Raw genomic sequence first — 21,195 nt, 5'->3', positions numbered from 1 at the left:
ACCTACACAAAGAACTTGGATAAACATTCGAACAAAGGATGCATCTTTGAAAATATCTTGCTTATTTGTGCATCTTCTCCTACACATTACCTCAAATAATCAAGAGAATACTGTTCTTGCATTAGTACTGTACTACTAAAACACTGATTGTTGAAAGAATCTAATTCCTATGTATAAAACAGCTTCAAACTTCTGATTACTTTACAAGTGAGTTAATGTATTCAATATTTGGTTTTATGTATATAAAGACCCCCGTAAACAATAAAACATTTTGTCAAATGTAACTATGCTTGCCAAATATTTGAATGTGTACAGTGATGTTTGATGTGTTTGTAAGCACAGATCATGACTGATGTGTTTGTGAGAAATCTGGTTTGACGGGAAGTTTGACAAGATGGTGTGTGTGTGTGTGTGTGTGTGTGTGTGTGTGTGTGTGTGTGTGTGTGTGTGTGTGTCACCACATATGTTTACTGAAAAAGACTTTTATTACAATTTATCTCATTGTATCGTGAGTTTCCACGACTATGAAAACTACAATCAATTATAAAATCAAACTATGACAGCCAATTACTAAAATGGTTGGGGTATCATATCCTTCCCAGCCACATACTATGCATGAAGAGGTTATGAACAACATTTTTACGCATACAGTAACATATAAGTGGGATGGAATGATATAAAAGAAATTCAAGTTCTCCGGTTCTTCCATGGACGATGTGGGCTGTATGTTCTCCGGTTGTGATATTATAATCAATATTCATTAGAGTACCGTGTAGATGAGAATATGTTTTTGCATACTTGTGTCTTCTTTTTCAATGTGAGGGCGAAGTAACTCTAAAAAAGTTACGAAATGTTTCACTGTCCATCCCCAGAAAGTTGATGTAATCATCACGTTCCGAGTGTATTCCATTAATTGGTTTTCAGTTGTATACTGCTCATTTTAAACAATTCCCTGGAAAGCATCTTGTTTTCTTCTTCTTTAAACACAGAGACTGATGCAACATTAGAAATGCTTTATCTGCATTTGTAGCCATTCCCCCTAGTACCAAAATGCAGCATACAGGAAAAGCATTTGCTTCAAACGTAAGGTGAAATTGATTGTCTTTTTTGGTATGTGTACAGGCTTTTTTTACACACAAGAGCAAACTTAACAGGCAAGTTTGCTCTTTTAGGAAGGCCTTCACATGTTTCAAAAAGTTTCACTGCCCATTTGCAGAAAGTGGTTGTAATCATCAGTCTCAGAGTAAAATTTCCTTTAGCAGATCTTCATGGGTAAATCTCACATTTTAAGCCATTTGCTAGACCAGATAATTGTTTTCTCGTTCTTCTTTAAATACAGTGCCAAAGTCATGCCAGGACAGCTTTGTATGCCTTTGTGGCCATTCTTACTGTCAAAATGCACACAAGCACGAACGGCATCTGTTTCAACCTGGTGTTAAACTGACAAAAATTGTTTGAACGTGTATGGGCTGGCTTGGCAAATCCGTGGCTTGATAAGAACGAGTTTTTTTAAACATTTTATCATTTACGGGGGTCTTAAACGAGAAAAAAATTGGGGAAGTATACATGAATGTAGGCTCTCCCAGCATATACTGTTAGTGAAAAGCTCTCAGGTTTCCAGCTGGGTGGAAGTATTAAAATACTGCGACATTTCGAAGAGTGTCATATTCATCATCTTCTGATGAAGTGTCCAGATATTTGGATGCATATTTTAACACCGCCACCCAGCTGAAAGCCTGAGAGATTTTGAAATTATGTTTAAAGTTTGCTGGAAATCACTATGTGCTCTCATTCTCAAATACTGGATGAATATAAACTGGATATTTGCACACACTGAGTTACACTACCACAAGAGATATACCCTGTTTCTAACTGTGAAATTACAATGAAATCCTTACCATTAGCAGCTTACAGGTGTTGATAAATATCAGCACTTGTGTTACTGGGTTAAACCTTTAACATAAGACTATACTTCTTAATGAGTAGATTAAATTCAGATAACAATTATACGAAATACTGAAAATCAAATTTTTGTTGCTCCTGAACGTCTTCAGATAGGTAGCCTGAACCCGGGACTGGGTCCCACAAACGGGGATGATCATTTAGTAATATACATTTCGTAACTGTTTGCCCTTACTTGTCTATTAAATATATCTCTCACCATTATTTTAGTCTTGTTTACGCTGATTTTTCAGTTTGTGGCTTTCCAATATGTCAGATGAAATGTTTAACATATAGTTCACGTTCTTTTCAGGAGCTGCTAAGATCACTGTTATCATCAGCAAATTGAATACAGTGTTCTCTACTGGGAAAAGTAAAATGGTATGTTATTACAGGCATTTCCCTTGCATGGGTGGAGTCATGATACGACATAAGAAAACAGAGGGTCACGTTAACAAATTATATAGAAAAATTAAATCTGAACTGGGAAAACATTAAATTCTGTGTCACAAAAGATTCAGCTCTTGGTCCACTCCTAACCAGACTGCTCAATTTTGCTTGCTTTGTACTTAGAAATCTCTTTCACTGCATTGATCTGCCAACAGGATGAGTTAGCACTTTGAATACTGTTGCACAAAACCGCCCTATGGCATAACCTTCTGGGGCAATGTAGCTAAGATTAAAAAAATATTTATTTTATAGATGTATGCACTAACAACATTATTGCAGAGGTCATTTCAGAGGCTTTTGGACTCCTACACTTACCAACAAATTTGCGTAGTTCCTAATGGCTTTGTGGTTAAAAAGTTGAGTGAATTTATAATGAAGTATACAATTCACAATTAAAATACCAAAATTTAAAAAAAAAGCCATATAGGCGATGGATTCTAGGTTTCACAATGCAATTTTATATTCTGATGCCCAAAAGTATTACAGGTAGCCGGACAATATTAGGCAGGAAATTGAAAATTACCAGATATTCAAAAACAGAATAAATGAGTACTTTAGTAGTCACTTCTACAATTTATCTGACAAGGGAACCTCCCCATCGCACCCCCCTCAGATTTAGTTATAAGTTGGCCCAGTGGATAGGACTTGAAAAACTGAACACAGATCAATCGAGAAAACAGGAAGAAGTTGTGTGGAACTATGAAAAAATAAGCAAAATATACAAACTGAGTAGTCCATGCGCAACATAGGCAAGATCAAGTATAGTGTGAGCTCAGGAGCACCGTGGTCCCATGGTTAGCGTGAGCAGCTGCGGAACGAGAGCTCCTTGGTTCAAGTCTTCCCTCGAGTGAAAAGTTTAATTTTTTATTTTCAGTTTATGTGACAAACTCTTATGTTTTCATCACTTTTTTGGGAGTCATCATCACATCCACAAGAAAACCTAAATCGGGCAAAGTAGAAAAATCTTTTTACCCATTCGCCAAGTGTACAAGTTAGGTGGGTCGACAACATATTCCTGTCATGTGACGCACATGCCGTCCGTCACCAGTGTTGTATAGAATATATCAGACGTGTTTTCCTTTGGAGGAATCGGTTGACCTATGACCTTGCAATCAAATGTTTTCGGTTACCATTGGAGAGGCACGTCTTTTCGTCAAGGTGTGGCAGGGGGCGAAAGACATTCCAGAGGGCTGAACGGAAGGCCTCTCCAGTTTGTCTGACGAACCGGTTTCAGGCTCTGTCTCAGGCTGATACTGATCTTCGGCCTGACATGGCTGCTTGTCCTGTTCCAGAGGTTGCCCTCAGTCTGCAAGATCCGGGCAGTTGCAGAGGGTGGGCTTACTGGTAGTTGGGAGCTCCAACGTCAGGCGCGTAATGGCGCCCCTTAAGGATATGGCAGCAACGGAGGGGAAGAAACCCAAAGTGCACTCCGTGTGCATACCGGGGGGGAGTCATTCCAGATGTGGAAAGGGTCCTTCCGGATGCCATGAAGGGTACAGGGTGCACCCATCTGCAGGTGGTCGCTCATGTCAGCACCAATGATGTGTGTTGCTATGGATTGGAGGAAATCCTCTCTGGCTTCCGGCGGCTATCTGATTTGGTGAAGACTGCCAGTCTCACTAGCGGGATGAAAGCAGAGCTCACCATCTGCAGCATTGTCGACAGGACTGACTGCGGACCTTTGGTACAGAGCCGAGTGGAGGGTCTGAATCAGAGGCTGAGACGGTTCTGCGACCGTGTGGGCTGCAGATTCCTCGACTTGCGCCATAGGGTGGTGGGGTTTCGGGTTCCGCAGGATAGGTCAGGAGTCCACTACACGCAACAAGCGGCTACACGGGTAGCAGGGGCTGTGTGGCGTGGGCTGGGCGGTTTTTTAGGTTAGATGGCCTCGGGCAAGTACAGAAAGGGCAACAGCCTCAACGGGTGCAAGGCAAAGTAAGGACATGCGGGGACCAAGCAGCAATCGGTATTGTAATTGTAAACTGTCGAAGCTGCGTTGGTAAAGTACCGGAACTTCAAGCGCTGATAGAAAGCACCGAAGCTGAAATCGTTATAGGTACAGAAAGCTGGCTGAAGCCAGAGATAAATTCTGCGAAGATTTTACAAAGGTACAAATGGTGTTTAGAAAGGATAGATTGCTTGCAACCGGTGGTGGAGTGTTCGTCGCTGTTAGTAGTGGTTTATCCTGTAGTGAAGTAGAAGTGGATAGTTCCTGTGAATTATTATGGGTGGAGGTTACACTCAACAACGGAGCTAGGTTAATAATTGGCTCCTTTTACCGACCCCCCGACACAGCAGCATTAGTGGCAGAACAACTGAGAGACAATTTGGAATACATTTCACATAAATTTTCTCAGCATGTTATAGTCTTAGGTGGAGATTTCAATTTACCAGATATAGACTGGGACACTCAGATGTTTAGGACGGGTGGTAGGGACAGAGCATCGAGTGACATTATACTGAGTGCACTATCCGAAAATTACCTCGAGCAATTAAACAAAGAACCAACTTGTGGAGATAACATCTTGGACCTACTGATAACAAACAGACCCGAACTTTTCAACTCTGTAAGTGCAGAACAGGGAATCAGTTTATCATAAGGCCGTTGCAGCATCCCTGAATATGGAAGTTAATAGGAATATAAAAAAACGGAGGAAGGTTTATCTGTTTAGCAAGAGTAATAGAAGGCAGATTTCAGACTACCTAACAGATCAAAACGAAAATTTCTGTTCCGACACTGACAATGTTGAGTGTTTATGGAAAAAGTTCAAGGCAATCGTAAAATGCGTTTTAGACAGGTACGTGCCGAGTAAAACTGTGAGGGACGGGAAAAACCCACTCTGGTACAACAACAAAGTTAGGAAACTACCGCAAAAGCAGATCTTCACTGCAAATTTAAATGCAGCCAAAACCTCTCAGACAAGCAGAAGCTAAACGATGTCAAAGTTAGCGTAAGGAGGGCTATGCGTGAAGCGCTCAGTGAATTCAAAAGTAAAATACTAGGTACCGACTTGACAGAAAATCCTAGGAAGTTCTGGTCTTACGTTAAATCAGTAAGTGGCTCGAAACAGCATGTCCAGACACTCCGGGATGATGATGGCATTGAAACAGAGGATGACAAGCGTAAAGCTGAAATACTAAACACCTTTTTCCAAAGCTGTTTCACAGAGGAAGACCGCACTGCAGTTCCTTCTCTAAATCCTCGCACAAACGAAAAAATGGCTGACATCGAAATAAGTGTCCAAGGAATAGAAAAGCAACTGGAATCACTCAACAGAGGAAAGTCCACTGGACCTGACGGGATACCAATTCGATTCTACACAGAGTACGCGAAAGAACTTGCCCCCCTTCTAACAGCCGTGTACCGCAAGTCTCTAGAGGAACGGAAGGTTCCAAATGATTGGAAAAGAGCACAGGTAGTCCCAGTCTTCAAGAAGGGTCGTCGAGCAGATGCGCAAAACTATAGACATGTATGTCTGACGTTGATCTGTTGTAGAATTTTAGAACATGTTTTTTGCTCGAGTATCATGTCGTTTTTGGAAACTCAGAATCTACTATGTAGGAATCAACATGGATTCCGGAAACAGCGATCGTGTGAGACCCAACTCGCTTTATTTGTTCATGGCACCCAGAAAATATTAGATACAGGGTCCCAGGTAGATGCTATTTTTCTTGACTTCTGGAAGGCGTTCGACACAGTTCCGCACTGTCGCCTGATAAACAAAGTAAGAGCCTACGGAATATCAGACCAGCTGTGTGGCTGGATTGAAGAGTTTTTAGCAAACAGAACACAGCATGTTGTTGTCAACGGAGAGACGTCTACAGACGTTAAAGTAACCTCTGGCGTGCCACAGGGGAGTGTTATGGGACCATTGCTTTTCACAATATATATAAATGACCTAGTAGATAGTGTCGGAAGTTCCATGCGGCTTTTCGTGGATGATGCTGTAGTATACAGAGAAGTTGCAGCATTAGAAAATTGTAGCAAAATGCAGGAAGATCTGCAGCACATAGGCACTTTGATGCAGGGAGTGGCAACTGACCCTTAACATAGACAAATGTAATGTATTGCGAATACATAGAAAGAAGGATCCTTTATTGTATGATTATATGATAGCGGAACAAACACTGGTAGCAGTTACTTCTGTAAAATATCTGGGAGTATGCGTGCGGAACGATTTGAAGTGGAATGATCATATAAAATTAATTGTTGGTAAGGCGGGTACCAGGTTGAGATTCATTGGGAGAGTCCTTAGAAAATGTAGTCCATCAACAAAGGAGGTGGCTTACAAAACACTTGTTCGACCTATACTTGAGTATTGCTCATCAGTGTGGGATCCGTACCAGATCGGGTTGACGGAGGAGATAGAGAAGATCCAAAGAAGAGCGACGCGTTTCGTCACAGGGTTATTTAGTAACCGTGATAGCGTTACGGAGATGTTTAACAAACTCAAGTGGCAGACTCTGCAAGAGAGGCGCTCTGCATCACGGTGTAGCTTGCTCGCCAGGTTTCGAGAGGGTGCGTTTCTGGATGAGGTATTGAATATATTGCTTCCCCCTACTTATACCTCCCGAGGAGATCACGAATGTAAAATTAGAGAGATTAGAGCGCACACAGAGGCTTTCAGACAGTCGTTCTTCCCGCGAACCATACGCGACTGGAACAGGAAAGGGAGGTAATGACAGTGGCACGTAAAGTGCCCTCCGCCACACACCGTTGGGTGGCTTGCGGAGTATAAATGTAGATGTAGATGTAGAATCGCACGGTTTTGCGGTGCGGTCGCAAAACACAGACACTAAACTTATTACAGTGAACAGACAGATCATAACTTTGCGAAAATAAAAAAGTAAACTTTTCACTCGAGGGGGGACTTGAACCAAGGACCTCTCGTTCCGCAGCTGCTTATGCTAACCATGGGACCACAGCGCTCCTGCGCTAATATTATCTTGGTGTTGTCTATGTTGCGCATGGACTACTCAGTTTATATATTTTGCCTATTTTTTCATAGTTCCACACAACTTCTTCCTGTTTCCTCGATTGATCTGTGTTCAGTTTTTCAAGGCCTATCCACTGTGCCAACTTATAACTAAATCTGAGGGGGGTGCGATGGGGAGGTTCCCTTGTGAGTATTTGGGCACTTGAAAGTAAATTCCACTGAGCTTATATGTTTCTATTAAAAAGGCTCTACTTTGCAATAACACATACAGCTGCTAGTGTTATGCGTAAAGTTATGTAACCACTGAACAGTATTTGAAATATTAGCCAATAACAGAAGGTGATTAATGAAACAGAAGGAGCAGTGGACTTTCTCTCATGTAGTTGCTTTTTTCTAATAAACCTATCCATACAAAAAAAAATTTGACACAATTTAATTGGATAGATAAAAGGTCTACTCACCAAGTGGTGGCAGAACACACACATAAAAGACTGTTGTAATTAGGCAAACTTTCAGAGCCAGTGGCTCCTCCTTCAAGCAGAAGGGTTGAAGTGGAAGAGGGGCGAAGGAAAAGGACTGGTGAGGTCTAGAAAAAGGGGTAGATTTCAGGAAAGTTACCCAGAATGGCAGGTCATGGGAGACTTACCACAAGGAATGAGAAGGAAAGACTGATTGTTGGGGACTGCATCAGATGAGATTTGAAAACCTTCGTGCTTAAAGGTGGAAGGCAGGGCAATATGCAAGACAGAGATTACTGCTTTAACATCATGCATGAGTTAATAAGAGTGAAAAGCTAAGTGAATTTTACATAACAGAGATGGGAGAGGGCAGTGAAAAACTGACAGGTAAGACAATGAAAGATGTAGAAAATTAAAACAGAGTGAAGAAAAGAGTAGTTACTGTGGAGAAAACTACTCTCTTCTTCCCTCTGTTTTCGTTTTCTAATCTTTCAGTGTCCAGGACTGGCACCAGATCTAAGTCTTTGTGCTTTGTTTAGGAGAGAAGAGTGCATGACCACTATCCACCCTGATCATCTTTACCTGAACTTGCGACTTCTTCGCAGGAGGAATGGTATAAGATTCCCTTGAAAACCAAATATGACCTGAATTTATCAATTACGAGATGACTGGAAGCTGTCTTGAATGCCACCAGTTTTCCTACGTTGCATTATGCATGGTAATGTGTTGTGTTTTTGCTCATATTTTTGTCCACCCCTGTAAGTGCTTTTGGAGGCGCAACCCTCAATGGTTTCTCACACAAGTACACTACAAGTTCACTATGTATTAAAGGATCTTTCTAATACAGAGAGAGAGAGAGAGAGAGAGAGAGAGAGAGAGAGAGAGAGAGAGAGTGTTGTACTGAGATGACAAACCTCCTTGCTTTTAGGGTGCGGAGGATGTCTTGCAATTCTTTATACTTCCAACATTTTGTACTGTTCATATTAACATCCAGCCCCGGTGCCAATTCTTAGCAACAGACAAGCTGTTGTTCAATTCATACATAGAGAAGGGACAACTGAATTTGTCTTGGCTGTTAAAAGAGAAATCCACAGAGCCTCTTTCATCATCTTTCTGATGCAGGAATGTTAAGAGTTTTGTTGCCAGAACATATCATGGAAGCAGTTAGCTTCTGACCATTGTGTGACAGGTGGAGGAGTTGGAATAAGTCCATCATTCAATAGCACAGAGATAGGCTATGATCTGCCTCTAGCAGAGGACATCATGATTGGCCTCCATAATCTTATGGCTGATTCAGAATGATTATTGGAATTCAACAGCTCTTGCCATGACCTGCTATTTTCAACTAAGCACACCAGACAAAAAAATTAGTCACCACCAGGAAACATAATGCTAGTATCATGTCTCTAGCCTCGATAATGAACTCAATTTGGTGAGGAAGAGAGTGCACAAGTTTCTACAGGTTTACCATCCCCATCTAAAACCACTCATTGATCACCAATCCCAATGGCAACCACATTGTGGGGATGCTGATCGCTGTATGTGAATTAGAACAACAAAGTGACTGACATCTCCAAAAGAAATGCACACTATTTTTGTAAAAAATGCAGAATACCAAAAGTGTTGGTGTTAAAAAAGGTTTGTGCCGGGTGGGTTCCCAGGTTGTTGACAGTGGCTCACAAAAAAAAAAAACTGTATGCAGCGAACTTTTGGAACAGTACGAGAATTGTGGAGATGAATCTCTTGGAAGAATTGTGACAGGTGATGAAACATGGCTTCATCATTTTTCACCAGAGACAAAGAGGCAATCAATGGAGTGGCATCATGCAAATTCACCCAAGAAAAAAAAAATTCTTCTGCTGGAAAAGTTATGGCTACGGTGTTTTTCGATTCCAAAGGACTCTTGCTTGTGGACATCATGCCAAGTGGAACCACCATAAATTCTGATGCATATGTGACGACACTGAAGAAACTTCAAGCACGACTGAGTTGTGTTCGATCACATCGGCAAAAGCAGGATGTTTTGCTGTTGCACGACAATGCACGGCCACATGTCAAAAAACCATGGAAGCAACCACAAAACTCGGATGGACAACACTGAAACACCCGTCTACAGTCCTGACCTGGCTCCATGTGACTATCATCTCTTTGGGAAACTGAAAGACTATCTTCATGGAACAAGGTTTGAAGATGATGACTCCCTTGTGCACACTGCCAAACAGTGGCTCCAACAGGTTGGTCCAGAATTTTACCGTGTGGGTATACAGGCGCTGGTTCCAAGATGGTGTAAGGCAGTTGAGAGGGATGGAAATTATGTGGAGAAATGAAAATATTGTTCCTAAAGGATGTATCTACACACTGTAAAACTTACAAACATGTAGAATAAAATATGGATTTAAAAAAAAAATAGTGTGCATTTCTTTTGGAGTGACCCTCATACATGACAAGTAATACCTCAACCGAAATTGAGAACAGAATAAATTCAGAGTGATTACTTTTCAATATGCACTCATTGTGCATACCAGCTGTGATGATCTAACAAGTTAAATGAAGTGTGCATGAAACCAGTCCCCAAATTAAAATTCATATTCCATGATTTACTGCTATGAACATCCATTGCCTACGGACATGGAAACAACAATTTATAAGGAAACAATTCTTCTGAGTTGTCAGTCAGAAAACACTGCAACTGTAAATCTGAGACATCTTTCTAAAAGGATGGACCATACTAAACTTGCACCATAGGATTGAGAACTGTAGAGTCCCCTAAATGGGTCAACTGTGCACTACATGTCAAAGGATGCTACCTAGGTAGCTGACTGTGTAGGGTGCACACAAGGGTTTGCTAGATTAGGTGGCTTTCCATCCAGTTCAGATAAGAACAGTTGTATGAGACATGGAAGTATCAGTGGATCTGGTGAGAGCATTAAAATCCTTGTTATTAACTGCTGAAACATTCACAACAAAGTGCCAGTGCTCAAAAAGAACACTGAAGATTACGTAATACTAGGCATAAGAAGCTAGTTAAAGCCTGAAGCTGACAGTAGTGAGATCTTTGGGGAAAATTTAAGCTTATACCGAAAGGATGGGGAAATGGGTGGTGTATTTGTCACAGTAGACAAGAAACTCATATCCACCGAAACAGAAATTGGAGCTGAATGAGAGATTGTTTGGGTAAGACTCAGTATCAAGGGTGGGTGTAAAATTATAATAGGGTCCTCCTATTGACCACCAAATTCATCTCCTGATGTAACCAAAAACTTCAAAGAAAATATCAGTTCATTTGTATATAAGTTCCCAAATCATACTATAATCATTGGTGGAGACTTTAATCATCCAAGAGTAAACTCAGAAAATTACAGTTTCGTTGGTGGTGGGCATGATAAGTCATCTTGTGAAACTTTACTAAGTCCTTTCTCTGATAACTACTTAGATCAGATAGCTGGGAACGCCACTCATGATGAGAATACAGTGGCAACAAATAGGCCTGACCTCTTTGAAAATGTGCTCATCGAAACTGATTGGTCACCATGACGCAGATGTGGCAACAATGATTACCAAATTACAAGGAGCAATTAAAACAAGCAGAAAGATTTATAAGTAGTAGTATCATACCTAAATGAGGAATCTGAAACTTTTATCACAAGACTGGAGCATGTACAGGAACTATGACTCAATGTAAAAGAACCGTTGACCACATTCATAGTTGAACAGTTTATGGCGGGAGGGACTCTCCATGATATGCAGAAACTGTAAACAAATTGCTAAGAAACAGAGATTACTGCATAACGGGTATATATTTTTTTTAAAAAAAAGCACAGGCCTGTAGACACCGAGATGCTGAATCAAACGCATTTGGTTGTCAAGAGCCCAATGCACAAAACCTTCAATGACTACCGTAGTAGAATATTGTCAAATGGTCTTGCACAAAACCCAAAGAAATTCTGGTTGTATGTAAAGACTGTTAGTGACACCATAGTTAGGTTAGTGTCCAGTCCCTAGTGAATGAGATAGGAACTGAAACTGAGGGTAGCACAGCAAAAGCAGGAATGTTCCACTCTGCTTTCAAATATTCCTTTACAAAGGAAAACCCAGGGGAATTGGCCCAATTTAATACTCGTACCACAGAAAAGGTGAGTGAAATAAGTATTAGTGTTTGTTTTGTTATAGGGTGCAAAAACAACCAGGGTCACACACGCCCAAGTCAAAACAATAGTACATGAAGACAGAGAGCAGTTAAAAAATGACATGTCAATCCCAGTTGACATAAGAGAAGAAAACTAAAAACAGGGATGTGGAGAAAGGGCTACAAAAGACACCATACAGAAATGGAGGTCCAGATGAAAACTTATATAGCCTCCACCATATTGCTACAAAGGATAAAAAGTAAAACGCGGTCAACATTTGCTAAAACAGCCGATAATTCAGATGGTAAACCCACGCAGGAACATGAACAGCTAAAAAATGGGCAATCCGTCAGGAAGTGGCAGCGAGTTAAAGCTTGGGCGTAGTGTGTACAAAGTTGTGGGGTAGAGCCATGTAACAGTTGATGATGGCTAAAAAGGCAGTGCCCAACACACAACCTAGTTAAAATGACCTCCTCCCAGCGGGAGGGCCAAGAGGAGGTCGTGCAAGCTGCAGGGAGAAGCTTAATAATCCAAAACTTATGCCCATGAAGGGAGGACCAATGGTGATACCAAAGTGATACCAGCTCCTCAAAGACGGCAACACAGAGATCATTGGAGTGAATGTAGGAACTAGTGGGTTGTGGTACGAGGAATGCAGCCTTTGCAGCCTCATTTTCTGGTAGACCAACATGACCAGAAACCCATATAAACATCACAGTGGCTCCACCAAGAGTGAGCAAGTGACAGATTCCCTAGACCTGTTGCTCGAAGGGATCGGCAGCGTACAATGCACATAAGACTTTGAAGGGTGCTGAGAGTGTCTGAGCACATGACACAATTGAAAAGTCTGTGTCGTTGGATGTACTCCATGGCCTGATACAGGGTAAAGACCTCAGCTGTAAATACTGAGCAGTGTACCGGAAGCCGATATCGAAAAATGTTGGTGCCAATGCAAAGGCACATCCAACACTACAGTCCGTCCAAGAGCCATCAGTGTACACAAAAGTACTACCACAAAGTTCAATGCAAAGGTGATGAAATTGAAGGCAATACAGCGAGGCTGGAGTAGTGTCCTTAGGAAGCAAATGAAGGCCAAGATCAACACAGGCCACTTCACAAAGCCAAGCTGCAGGTAGTGTGAAGTTAAGCTGCCGCAGCAAGTCCCGAAGGAGACCTCCAAGAGGTAACAGAGAAGAGGGATGCACCCCACACTGGCAATCAAAGAAGTCACTGAAGAAGGAGGCATAGGATGGGTGGCCGTGCATGGCTGACAAACAGCATGCATACCTACTGAGGAGAGTGTCACGGCAGGAGGGCAGTGGTAGTTCAGCAGTTTCAGCATACAGACACTCAACACAGCTAGTGTAAAAGGCACCAGTGGCTAAACAGATGCCACAATGGTGGATAGTGTTGAGACGCCATAAGAGGGATGGATGTGTAAACGCATAAATGAAGTACCCATAGTCGAGTTTCGAATGGACAAGGGACTGGTACAAACAGATCAGGGTGGTTCGATCTGCACCCCAGAAAGCACCATTGAGGACACGTAGGATATTGAGGGACCACATACAACAGGCTACCAGGTAAGACATATTGGAGGATCAAGAGTGTTTCCTATCGAACATGAGCCCCAGGAATTATGTAGCTTCAACGAATGGAAGTGCAACAACCCCTAGATGTAAAGATTGTGGGAGAAACCAATTGCACCACCAGAAATTCATACAGACGGTTTTGTCAGAGGAAAAACGAATGCCATTGTCGATGCTCCAGGAGTAAAGACAATCAAGACATCGCTGAAGACGCCACTCGGGGAGACAGGTCTGTGAAGAACTGCAATAGATGGCAAAATTATCAACAAAAAGGGAGCCGGAGATGCCGAGCGGGAGACAAGCAATTATAGGGTTAATGGCAATAGCAAGGAGGACAACGCTCAGGACGGAACCCTTTCCTGGATAAAGGTGTCCGACAAGGCAGACCCTCATGCACATTGAAAACATGGGCGTTTAAAAATTCCTGATGGAAACGGGGCAGGCAGCCACAGAAGCCCCACGCGCAAGAGTACGGAGGATACCAGTTCTCCAGCAGGTGTCGTAGGCCTTCTCCAAATCGAAACACACAGCCACAGTCTGGGATTTCCGCAGAAAACCATTCATGACATGGGTGGACAAAGTAACGAAATAGTCAACTGCAGAATGGCGCACTCAAAATCCACACTGTCCAGTGGTTAGTAAATTGCGCAACTCGAGCCACCATATCAGCGTGGCTTGAATCATACGTTCCATTACCTTGCAAACACAGCTGGTGAGAGAGACGGGGCAGTAGCTAGAAGGAAGGTTTTTGTCCTAACTGGGCTTAGGTAAGGGCACAATGGTGGTTTCATGCCAACATCTGGGAAATGTGCCCTCTGCCCAGATGCCATTGTATGTTTAAGCAGAAAGTGCTTACCCAAAAGAGAAAGGTGCTGTGGACAGTGTCTGGTCCTGGGGCGGAGCATCGGGGTGAACTGAGAGCATGATCTAGCTCCCTTATAGTAAGGTGGCATTGTAGCACTCACAATTCTGAGAAGAAATGGGTATCGCTCGAGCCACCTCCACTCATTTCTGATGGAGGAAGGCAGGCTGATAGAGTGAAGAGCTCAAAATTTCCACAAAATGGCAGCCCAATGTGTTGGAGACAGCAATAGGCTCGATGATGACATTTGCTACTCTCAGGCCTGAAATTGGAGAAAGGAGGTCGGTCCCACATGACAGAGGAGGAGGTGGAACTGTTAAAAGAACTAGTGAATGAAATCCAGCTAGCTTTTTTGCTATCCTGAAGAATGTGATGACACTTTGCACTCATCTTTTTATAATTAATACAGTTTGCCATTGTAGGATGATGATTAAAAACACGGAAAGCACGTATCCGCGCACTGGGACATAGCATAGTGTGAGGAATGGAATATTCTGCAACACTAAGGATAACGTTTGTGAGACATTCCATCTGGAGATCACAACTGGGGAAATTTTGTTCTTCGAAGGTTGCCAGGGAGGGATAAGGCCACCAGCCAGCCTTAGTAAGCTGCCATTTGGGCATGCATGCAGGTGGGATAGGAGTCAGCAAATGGATAGCACATGGGAAATGGTCGCTCAAGTAGGTGTCAGGAAGAACGGACCACTCAAGACAATGGGCAAGCTGGCAGTGCAAAAGGAAAGGTCCAAATGGGAACAGGTGTGCAAGGAGTCAGAAAGGAATATGGGTGCTCCACTGTTAAGGTAGAAGAGCTTAAGTCGATTAAGAAGATCAGCCAAGAGGACACCTCTCTGACAGGTTCAGGGAGAGCCCCAAAAGGGGATGATGTGCATTAAAGTGACTAAGTAGCACAAATGGCGGAGGTAGCTACCCAATAAGCTGAAGGAAGTCAGCCCTGGTGACATCGAATGATGGAGGGTCATAAATAGTACAGAGCGGAAAAAGACAGGTGAGGAAGGAAAAGGCGAACTGCAACAGCTTGAAGATGGGTAGTCAGGGAGATGGGTTGGCTACGAACATCATCCCATATGAGCAGCATGATGCCCCCATGAGATGGAATGCCAACCTCAGGGGGAAGGTCAAAACAAACCAGGAAGAAATGTGAAAGCTCAAAGCAGTTGTGAAGACGCAATTTTGTTTCCTGAAGGCAGAGTACAAGGGGATGCTGCGATGCTAAAAGCAGCCATAAATCCTCCTTGTGGGATCGAAGGCCGTGAACGTTCCATTGGAGAAGAGTCATGATGAGGAAGAAATGAATGAGTGTCACCTCGGCGGCTACCGAATGACAGCCTGCAAAGACTCACTGTTAAGAGGGCACAGAAGCAGGAGGATCCTGCCCCATGGGGTCCACTGAAGCATCGGCTTGCTTATGCTGTTGGTCTGTGGATGCCAACACAGAAAAACAGTTGGTGGTGCACACCAGCGACACAGAGGCCAGCGGGCTAAGGTATCACGTGACAATACCATGGAAAAGGATCTTCGAGTCAGAGAAGGAGAAGACCGTTTGCGTTTGTTGGACATCTTTGTTCCTTTCTGGTTAGCAAAGGAAGACTCATAAGTTGGTTGGCTGCAGGGACGTGGGAAGTTTTCACGGGAGTAGTACTTCTGTCCTTTCTGGCCTACCGTTTGCGTAGCTGGTTGCTTTGCCTCTTGATGTGAGAGTTTGATGGCTTGTTGCACAGCTGGATGGTGATGCTACTTTGACACTGGGCGATTTCACAATCTCAGAGCTGAATTTGAGGTCACGTGTCTGCATGGCCATGTCCTTCACGGAGTGAGAGGTAGCAAGAACAGAACTGTAAGTGCCAGATGGGAGAACGTTAAGGTTTGCGACTAGCCAGTAACTTGCGAGCAACTGGGTAAGGCATTTTTTTCCTTTACCACAATCTCCTAGACAGCCCTCTCATAAAGATACAGGGGACAATCCCGAGAGATGGCAGCATGTCTGCCATTGCAGTTGATACAGTGGGGAGGAGGAGGTGGTCAATCGCACTCGTGTGCACCCTTACCACAGGCTACACATTTGGTTAGGTGTCGACAAGACGTTCTGGTGTGGTTGAAATGATGACACTGGCAGCAGCACATTGGGTTTGGAATGTGTGATTGGACTGTGATAATTTCATAGCCTGCTTTGATCTTGGATGTAAGCAACACTCTATCAAAGATGAGAAAAAGAGTGTAGATGGGCACTAAGGAGGAATCTACCTTCTTCGTCACCCAATGGACGGCGACACCCTGACCAGAGAGGTATGATTGGAATTTGTCCTCAGTCAGACCATCGAGCAGCCTTGTGTAAATAACACCACGGGAAGAATTCAGAGTTCTGTGGGCCTCAACATGAACAGGGCAGCTGTGGAGAAGCGAGGTGGCAAGCAGTTGTTGTGCTTGAGAATCAGAAGTAGTCTCCAAAAGCAAAGTGCCATTCCGTAAACGAGAGGAGGATTTCACAGGGCCAGCAACTGCATCAATACCTTTCTGAATAATAAACGGATTTGCCGTTGTGAAGGACTGACTGTCTTCAGTGCGTAAAACCACGAGGAACCATGGTGCGGCTGGAAGGGTCTTTGAATCATTAGCCTCATTCCACTTATCTTGTGTAGACGTTAACTCTGGAGATGATTGGCTCACTGCGAGAAAATCCCCCATAATTGCCAGGGTCTCCAATGGCACACTGCTTCCAACTAGTGGTCCCCTTCACAAGGGGACGCACCCACCTTAGGCAATTGCTCACACCTCAAGTCACACCTCCCGAACACCTGACAGAGGGACCAGTCAGCAATTTTCGAAGGTAGCAGCTGGCTTGTACCAAGGGGTACATGCAAACCCTACCTGTCCATCAGAGGCTGGGAATTTACACGTTACCAAGTCACCTGCTACCCATCAGACATGTGGGCCAGCCGTCAGGGGTGCACAGGGAGGAAGAAGAAAAAGAGTAACATCAAACGCCGAAGCGGAGGAATGGCACTGTTCTTATGTCAGAGATGGACAATGCAAAACATTCCCAATAAAACCCCAGACATGTTCCCCAAGGGAGGGGAAAAAGAATAGCAAGAGGATAGACATGTAGCACAGAAGGAAAAAGATGCTGCAAAGGCTGGGGCCCCTTGGTAGCCAAGCACAAACCCACCAAAGAGTGGCGAGCCCCCTGGGGGAAGTATTGGTGTCATCAACATTCAGAAACAGCTGAAATAGATAAAATTGAACAAAGTTATAAGACCCGATGGAAACACTGTCAGATTCTATACTGAATTTGTGGCTGTGTTACCACCTCTTCTATCTATAATCTATCGTAGATCCCTGGAACAAAAAACTGTCCTGAAGTCAGCTCAGGTCACACCCCTCTACAAGAAGGGTAATAAAAGTTATCTATAAAACTACTGTCCAATTCTTTGACACTGATTTTTTATAGAATTTTAGAACATATCCTGACCTCAAATTTAATGAGGTATCTGAAACAGAGTACCGGTAACTTCCTGCATGCTAGCCAGCATAGACTTCGAAAATATTTATCATGCAAAACCCAACATGTACTTTTCTCACGTGACATATTGAAAGCTTTAGATCAAGATAGTCAGGTAGATGCAATATTTCTCAATTTCAGAAAATCATCTGAGTGAGCACCATATCTAAGCTTTTTATCAAAAAGTACTGTTGTGTAAGATATCAAGCAGAATTTGTGACTGTATTGATGATTTTATAGCAGAAAAGATGCAAGTTGTCTTGGATGGAGAGTCATTGACAGATGTGGAGGCAATTTCTAGTGTGTCCCAGGGAAGTGCATGGGAACTTTGCTGTTCACGTTGCATATTAATGACCTTGCAGACAATATTAATGTTAAAATCAGGCTTTTTGCAGATAATGCAGTTATGTATAACAAAGTACTGTCTGAAAGAAACTGCATATATATTCAGTCAGATCTTGATAAGATTTCAGAGTGGTGAAAAGATTCGAAACTTTCTTTAAATGTTCAAAAATGTACAATTCTGCACTTCACAAAACAAAAACAAGGTAGTTTCCTATAATATCGAGTCACTGTTGGAATTGGTCAACTCATAAAAATATCTGGGTGTAACACTTTGTACGGATATGAAATGGAATGATAAAATAGACTCAGTCATGAGTAAAGCAAGCAACAAACTTCAGTTTACTGGGGGAATACTAGGGAAATGCAGTCAGTTTACAATGGGGATTACTTACAAATCACTCATGTGACACATTCTCCAGTATCGCTCAAGTGCATGGGACGTCTGCCAAATAGGCCTAACGAGGAATATTGAATGTGAGATGCTGAAGAAATGGAATTGGCAGACTAGTGAAAACAGACATAAACTATCTTGAAAAGCCTAATTACGAAGTTTCACAAACTGTATTTAAATGTTGACTCTAGGAATATAACCCCCCCCACCCATGTATAACTCTCAGAGGATCGTGAATTTGAGACTAGATTAATTACAGCACACAAGGAAGCCTTTAAACAATCATTCTTTCCGCAGTTCATGAATGAATGGAATGGGATAAAACCCTAATAACTGATACGATGGGGGGGGGGGGGGGGGTATTACAAAAGCATCCTATTCCACCCATCTGCTTTGACCCATGACGTGTTCAATCTGATGGATATGGCCATTCTCAGCTCTCCAATATGGCAACATACACAGGGCAACAAACATGAAAATACATATGAATAATACAATAACATCTCCCTCCAAAAATATAATCAAACTAACAGGACAACTGTGGGAAATGGGGGGGGGGAGGGGGCTAAATATAAAAATTAAAAAAAAGTACCGCAATCCCAAAACACACAGAATGACAACAACAAAAAATTACCATGTTCCACTACATCAACAAAATCCACAAGAATTGGACACTTCCATTGACTTATACAGCTCAACTGCAACTGTCCATACCACGAACAACACAACACTTACAACAACAAAAGCTGGAATCTGATATTTTTCTTGATCTATAGGCTACATTTAAAATAAATAACACAGGTTACATGTGATGAATTTTCACTAAATATATATTGGATAAATGACAATTTTCTCCCAAATAACGCTTTCTATATAGGCTACTGTAAACCACAGTTCTCCTGCTTCAAGTAATACAATTTTGTTTTAAATCATAGCTTCTGGAGCTTATTGCATTCAATGCTAACATTTTTCTCTTCTCCTAGTGGTATTGAAAAACAAGAAATTGTCTCACATATCAACTACAATGTCCACCATTTACCACCGGATATTAACTAGAAAGCTTTAGTTTTACCTTCATAAAGTGTCAAAATATAGGAAATCTGACAAACCTGTGGTGTTATATTTTGCTTAATGTAAACAACACCTTTATCTGTCAAATATGCTACTCCTTTATTCACACCATCATTAGAAAGTTTTGTAGTTTTCTCGAGTATAGCTGTTTTCAGTGCTTCTTTTATCGCAGTTTCTGCTGCATCTACAAAGATCACACAGTAACAATCAACACACAGTGATCAACAGAATAAACGAAAAGTTTTGAGTTTAACCAAGGGCTTCACGCACTATTGAACATACAATTAACAAAAACGATATTATATATATTCCTCAATAATTAAGAGACAAATGGAACCTTCCAGTACGCTATTCCCATGAAATTCAGCCAAGTTCCACAATTCCTCTTTGGTGGGGAAACGCTTACAATTATTCAAATATTCCACATTAAAATAAAAGACGAACATGTAAAATGTGACGGAAAACAAGCATAAGAAAGTGTTTCCTCAGTTCTACCAATGAAATGAAAGCAGAAAATCTGAATGTAAAAATTAACAATAAAGTATCTTTCCTCAAAATAATTGAAATGAAGAGCACACTCTTCCATATAAAAAAAGGTAGATTACGTTAATATTATCATATCAAGAGTATTTGTTCTTTTCTTGGTCAGTTCCCAAAACATCACTAACATGTTGGTTTCCTGTCGGCAATGCTAACTGCAGCGAAGGGGAACAAAAAATTACAATGTGAGCATATAAATCCGGAAAAAATATTTTTTAATGTGTAGGCACTGTCCTGATGAAAAAGATGCGTTACACTTGACAATAACTGGTACCTGTTGCAAAGTCTTACATAAAGAGTAAATAGAACCATCGAATCCAACCACAATCTGTAATACGCACTAATGGTGTACGCTTACAGTCCAAGGCACTTGTTACAAATGTATAGGTTTTGAACTTCGAAGGCCATCGTTTCGAACCATGTGGTGACGAAATCAGCCCAAGAAAAAAATTTCTTTCCCCTTCCTATTGAACTCTGCGTGTTCACACATCGATCTCGTTTTCATTTCAACACCATTAAATGGAGGTGATGTTCAAATGCAAAAAAATATTAAATCCCTCATTTCAAAAGAGAATGCAGTTCTGTACTACCGTTCAAAACAGGCATTATGAAGTCCTCTTTCAAATAGTTGAGGCTGAAGATGCGAAAGTAATGCTTCCGCAATTTACTTTCCCAACTTCTTCCACTTCTTTTTCACAAAGGAGTAAACACGGGATTGTCAAAAATTGAATACAATTTCCCGCGCTTTCCAAAGATGATAAGAAAAGCCGTACAGAGACTCCTTCTTAACAGTGTTCCCAGGCGCAACCAAAGTTAATGCTGAATGTTGCAGAGTGAAAATCTCATTCTGGAAAGTTAATGCTATTCGAGGGGCATCACTAAAGTTGCATATGGAGAAATGCAGATTTCATAGTGTTACTTGAGAGACAAATATTTTAGAGGTCCCACTACAGCACTTTTTTTT

The 21,195-nt window shown here is 42.0% G+C and overlaps 1 protein-coding gene across 3 annotated transcripts in view; it reads right to left on the bottom strand.

The window, feature by feature from the left end:
- LOC126180763 (fructosamine-3-kinase-like) overlaps nt 1–20,968 on the bottom strand; it is a 62,052-nt gene extending 41,084 nt beyond the window's left edge. For all 3 annotated transcript variants that reach the window (XR_007536692.1, XR_007536693.1, XM_049924718.1), the window contains exons 1-2: nt 20,822–20,968; nt 19,730–19,875 (exon numbers count right to left, since the gene is read on the bottom strand). Coding sequence is in view for 1 of the 3 variants with exons in the window: in XM_049924718.1 (XP_049780675.1) it covers nt 19,730–19,875; nt 20,822–20,837 (162 nt within the window). In the remaining 2 variants the exon portion in view is untranslated. The remainder of the gene's footprint in view (nt 1–19,729; nt 19,876–20,821) is intronic.
- Between the last annotated feature and the right edge of the window lie 227 nt (nt 20,969–21,195).

This window comes from Schistocerca cancellata, chromosome 1 (genome assembly GCF_023864275.1).
Source record: "Schistocerca cancellata isolate TAMUIC-IGC-003103 chromosome 1, iqSchCanc2.1, whole genome shotgun sequence".
Classification (NCBI taxonomy): Eukaryota; Metazoa; Arthropoda; class Insecta; order Orthoptera; family Acrididae; genus Schistocerca; species Schistocerca cancellata.
This window is presented reverse-complemented; position numbering and strand designations above follow the sequence as displayed.